This window comes from Rhizophagus irregularis, chromosome 14 (genome assembly GCF_026210795.1).
Source record: "Rhizophagus irregularis chromosome 14, complete sequence".
In the NCBI taxonomy this organism is placed as follows: Eukaryota; Fungi; Glomeromycota; class Glomeromycetes; order Glomerales; family Glomeraceae; genus Rhizophagus; species Rhizophagus irregularis.
In genome coordinates this window covers 1,430,631-1,436,630 of record NC_089442.1, presented here as the reverse complement: position 1 = coordinate 1,436,630, position 6,000 = coordinate 1,430,631, and the positions used below count along the sequence as shown (strand labels likewise).

The 6,000-nt window shown below is 26.9% G+C and overlaps 2 protein-coding genes across 2 annotated transcripts; both read right to left on the bottom strand.

The window, feature by feature from the left end:
- Positions 1-2,272: 2,272 nt before the first annotated feature.
- On the bottom strand, positions 2,273-4,130 carry OCT59_005997 (uncharacterized protein; the record flags this gene model as incomplete). The annotated part of the gene is made up of 4 exons (XM_066140976.1): positions 2,273-2,793; positions 2,858-3,004; positions 3,077-3,206; positions 3,342-4,130. 4 exons carry the CDS (start codon positions 4,128-4,130, stop codon positions 2,273-2,275), a joined length of 1,587 nt encoding a protein of 528 aa, XP_065997813.1.
- A 1,205-nt stretch (positions 4,131-5,335) lies between these two features.
- OCT59_005996 (uncharacterized protein) lies at positions 5,336-5,810 on the bottom strand (the record flags this gene model as incomplete). The annotated part of the gene is made up of 2 exons (XM_066140975.1): positions 5,336-5,625; positions 5,696-5,810. The coding sequence occupies 2 exons, from the start codon at positions 5,808-5,810 to the stop codon at positions 5,336-5,338; spliced, it is 405 nt and encodes a 134-aa protein (XP_065997812.1).
- Between the last annotated feature and the right edge of the window lie 190 nt (positions 5,811-6,000).

Sequence of the window (6,000 nt, the reverse complement as noted above, 5' to 3'; positions counted from 1 at the left end):
TATTTATTACTTATTTATATAATATTTACATATAATATAAACTAACTAAATTCTTTATTTAAATAGATCGTAAGTTCCAAGTTATTATTTAATTCTATATATATAATATTTACATATAATTTAAAGTAACTAAATTCTTTATTTAAAAAATTATTTTGTAATTTCTTTTAGCTAGTAAGTTATTTATTTAATTCTATTATTACTTATTTATATAATATTTACATATAACTTAAACTAACTAATTTCTTTATTTAAATAATATAGGGAGTAAGTTATTTACTTAATTCTATTATTACTTATTTATATAATATTTACATATAATTTCTTTATTTAAAAAATTATTTTAATTTCTTTTAGTTGGTAAGTTATAAATTATTTATTTAATTAATATATATATAATTTAAACTAACTAAATTCTTTATTTAAAAAATTATTTATAGATGGTAAGTTAATTCTATTATAACAAATTCATATAATATTTACATGTAATTTAGACGATTATATTTGTACACGGGGTGTTCAAACACGGGTTTCCAAAAAGTAAATTTTCTATGCCGATCATTTAATGTTGGGCAGAATTAAGTTTAACTAAAAAAAAGAATTTGTTAAATATGACATTCAAAATCAACTTTGACGCTTTAAGGGAACTTGCAGAACAGACAAAAATACACGTACTGCATGTTCCTTTTAAAATCATATTTTTTAAAAAAAATATTTAGGGGTATTACAAGCATGGGAGCGGAGCTTTCTACAAGAGGCGGCACCTATCTAAGTAACCACCCACCCCTCGAAAGAATTGTTTCAAAATTATATTTATTAAAATTTCTTTTTCATAACTTTTAATAGTCACGTGACAAGTGTATGAACACCCCAGCGTAAATTAAGAAAAATTCTATAATTTAAACTAACTAAATTCTTTATTTAAAAAATTATTTTGTAATTTCTTTTAGTTGGTAAGTTATAAATTATTTATTTAATTAATATACATATAATTTAAACTAACTAAATTCTTTATTTAAAAATTCTTTAATAATATAGGGCGTAAGCTATTTATTTAATTTTATTATTACTTTATTTATATATAATTTTAAACTAACTAAATTCTTTATTTATAAAAATTATTTAATAATATAGCTTGTAAGTTATTTGTTGTTTCTATTGTTATATATTTCATAAATATTTATTTATTAATTGAATACTTCCATATAAAATTTCTGTTACTTTAGTTGGTAAGTTGTGAAATATGGGTAATTATTATATATAATTATACAAAAACTAAGACATATATTATATTAAAATTCTATTTAAATTTTAGAGTAGGTGTTGATTTTAATCTTAAATTTTTGTGTAATTTTTAATATAAACTTTCATAATAATTTTAATTATTTAAAATTTATAGATTTGGAAAAAGTGGAAATACAATTATAGATAATTTTATTTTGGAAAAAAAATTAAAATGGATTCCTTATAATAAATTTAAAAATGTTGTATATCTTGATAAAGGAGGATTTGGTACTATATACAAAGCTATTTGGTTTTATGGTGAAGATAATAATGAAGTAATTCTTAAATGTTATGATAATTTAAGTGAAAATTTAAATGAATTTTTAAGTGAAGTATGATGATATTTTATTTATTTTTTTTTTTACTTTGCAGAAATATTCTAAATCGCAAGCGGATCGTAACAAAATCGCATCCTGAACGACAAGTATTCGGTAATAACTTGATTAAATTTAAAAAAGAATTTGCCAATTAATTCGTCTACAAACAGTTACTGCATATTAAGAAAACCGTTACCAAATTCATTGCAAGACCGTAAATAATTAATAAATTAATATTCTCGAAGTTGTAAATAATTAATAAATTAATATTTTCGAAATTATGAATTATTATTTTCGAAAGTGTAAATTAATATTTTCGAAATTGTAAATTAATATTTTCGAAATTGTAAATTAATATTTTCGAAATTGTAAATTAATATTTTCGAAATTGTAAATTAATATTTTCGAAATTGTAAATTAATATTTTCGAAATTGTAAATTAATATTTTCGAAATTGTAAATTAATATTTTCGTAATTGTGAATTATCAATAAATTAATATTCACGAGAATGTAAATTATTAACATATTTGTATTATCGAAATCATAAAGAATTTATAAATTTTTATTAATATCTTATTGTCGAAGTGTTAAAGAATTAGTAAAGTAATATTAAATTATTAGCATTAGATCATTATTATTTCATTTTCGAACCTTTAGAATTAATAAACAATTAAACAGCATTAAACAAATACAAATTTCTCATATACAAATTGTTTCTAAAGTCGTGGTTTCCCCCAGCACATTCACCATCTTTGCAATCATGAACGAAATGTACAGTATTGACTGCATTAACTAGAGAAATAGAAAAGATTCTTCGCCAATTATTTGCCGTTTGCAATCGATATACTGGGCAGCCAAGTTTTGTACGGTTCATATCTTCAAACCAATCGATGATAATGAAAGTAAAACGGAAATTATTCTTTTGATGATAAAATATTGCTCGTATAACCGCGAAACTACCTCCAAATTCTTCGGTATTGATTGTGACAATATCTCCAACATGCAAACGGCATTGAACAATATCATCATTTTCTTTTATATAAAATCTTGCATATTCGAAGAATACAGGTGAACTGTTTTGGTTCATAGAATAATCCTCTAAATCTTCATATGCTAACGCCAATTCCGCTTGAAAATTTAACAATAGTGATGCATCAACATGTCTTCGAACAATACGCTTTTTTAAATAAACTTTAAACACAGTTTAGTAAAAATATTTATTTCAATATGAATACAAATTGTTTATTCATCTTACCTTCGTCTGCATCATCTTCAATATTAACTTCACCTTTTATGATGAACCAGTCACTCATCATGCGCTGCAAGTGGTGTGGAAGATTCATAAAACCATGGTTTGATGTGGAAAAGCGCATATCTATACCACCATCTAGTAAATGACGCACTGCAAATAATGTAGTATAGTGTTTTAATAGATCCAGACTCACATTTTTTAGGTTTGTTCGTGGCACAGCACTTTTTAATATCCGATGCATCATCTCCTTTGTTTCAACGCTAGTATTCAATAGTGTTGCATAACTTTTTGCATGTTGCATAAGGTGAAAATTGACGTGTAGATTCGGAAGATTTTCAAAGTCTTTAAACGCCTAATTAATTCAATAATTAGTATTATACACTTTGTATGAAATGTTTTACTAATAAATTATAATGTGAAATTTAACAAATCATAGTAATGAGATTACAATAAATATATATCAAACAATTTTAGTCATATAATATACCTGTGATAAGAGTTTTCGTTCATTATCCAAGCATTTACGCAGTTCAGCATAATCTTCTTCTGTAAAGGAACTTTTAAATACCATAGCCATTGTTTTTGAAACTAATATCCAACACTTCACCCAGAGTTTTATTGCCAAATTACTGCGAGAAACATCCATTCGCATCTGAAACTTCTCAATTTCGGATTGTTTGAAATGCTGAGGTTTTAAGAATCTATTAAGTATAAATGGAATCACCATAGCCAATCGCAAACAATCAGACATCATAAAACTATCTATGTGGGAAATTGGATTTGGCAATTTATGCCAGGTTCTTGGATACTCAAAATTTTTCCAAGTTATGATAAATTTTGACTTTCCTTCTGGCAAAAGAGCATCAATTGTTATTTTAAGAAACCTCAGAACTTTTCCAGCAGTGGCATGATAAGCATCTTGAGGTGATTGCAAGTGCCTTTCCCATTGCAATTGACTGAGTATTGGTGGTTGCAGATGTAAACCATATTCAGTAGCAAGATTTTTACATTCTGACAATGTTGATGCTGCACATATTTCCTCAAATTGTTTATCTGATTGTTGATGATAACGAGAGATAAGTGGCAAGTCAACATCAGATGTTAAAGAATCTTTTGTTGCATTGCAGGTGCGGCAACCTCTATTTGCACCATGCCGTTTCACACCAGCCAAATCATTGCCTTGTACCAAATCGCTAGTGATATCACCTAAACTCGCGATCACAAGACACTCTTTTCCTTGGATATTCATAATCTTGCCTTTCTCTAATACTTTCATTTCTGCAATGAAAGGCTTTATAAATTCATCAAAAGAACCACCAAAAGGCACAAAGCCAAGAACAAAGTGATTCTTAAGGTATCTTCTTTCGTAAAATGGCATATTTCCGACCTGTATGTAGACACCCCCTAGTGAATGATAGACGTTACGGAGCGTCCCAAAGTCATCATAATACAGGTCAATGAATAGCTTATAAACTGGACGATTTGTTACTGGTTCTTCTAATAGTGCAAATTCAGAAGGATGCTGATAAGAGTATTTAACATCTCTTAATTTCCAGTGGTCATTATATTTGTAAAGAATTTCGCGAATTTTAATTGAATGTCCATTGCTAACATTATCATAAAGAATACTGATCAATACAAGTTTAACTATTGCTTGTAATTCTACAATTGCAATTGCATTATCCATTTCTCTGTCAAAAAACCAGACCTCGCCTTCTCGTGATCGCTCTTTTCGGCTATTACTTTGCAGATTTTTTGGCAACTCTTCGTATCTTAAGATACGTTGGATCTTGATCTTTAGCCTGTTATCTTGCTGGATAATGGCTAATACACGACCAAATCTTCTTTCATTAGATTCTTTATATATTACGAAATCCCCAGAGTGATATGTTACTATGAAAGAAATTAATTAAGTACAAACTAACAACAAATGACTTTACAAAGAAAATTTATCATCAATAGTAGGACATTACCATTAGCAATTATAATAGATGATTGCCCAAATCTTGATGATTCCTTCCAGATGTTTCCATGCCAAAGTTCTTTATTATTTGCAACTTCTTGGCCTGGTCCAAAATACATCTTGTTAAATAATGAAGGATTGTTTAGAATTTGACAAATAATGTCAGATATAGATAAAGAATATGCTCTTCCAATCTTCTTAGACGTGGATGGAGTCTTCTTGTCAGAAATGTGAACTCTACGAGATTTGATTGGAAGTAACGGCAATCGTTGTCTGTACTTTCTAAACCGTCGACTGTTTGGTATGACATCTTCACTCCTGAACTGTGGATGACGAATTATATCCACTAATTCATCGTATGCACGGGTGGCTAATAAAAACTATTATGAGTCAAATTATTATTCAAAATTAATAAAAAAATTCAACTTACAGATGTTATGTTTTTGCATCCAGCAAAAAAATAATACTTCTGTAATATTGCTAAAGTATGGTGCAAAATCACCAAAATTTCGTGGCATTTATTCAGTACTGAAAGACTTATCAACATTTATTTCATCATCAAAATCTTCTTCATTTGTGACTTCATTTTCATCAGGATCTTCTTCACTTGTGGTTTCATCTTCATCGTCACTTGCAGTTTCAAGATCTTCGCTTGTGACTTCATCTTCATCATCACTTGTAGTTTCAGAATTTTCTTCACTTGTGACTTCAGAATTTTTTTTACTTAACTTTTCATTTATCTTCTCGTCATTATATATATCCATTTGAATGAAACCATTATTACTAGTAGTGGACATATTATCATCTCCTAGAATTGAAATATCAATATATTAAAATACTGCTAATACATATCAATTTTAAAATTAAATAATACTCACCATCCACTTCAGTATATCTTTCTTTAGTAGAAAATTGTGAAGATGCATTAAACACATAACATTGTCTAATATAATTGCGTTGTTTATTAAAGGAAATATAGCGATTGCGAAACATAATTTTATCAGAATGAAAAAAAAGAAAAAAAGAGAAAATGGACATTCAAATATTTCAACTTGTTTTCGCATTTAGTTTAAATAAAGCTTATTTATATATTAGTTTAACTTATATTATTTTAGCTTAATTACGCGTTAACATTTTTATAGTAATTTATTTAACTATTATTAGACTATTATATGATAAGCAA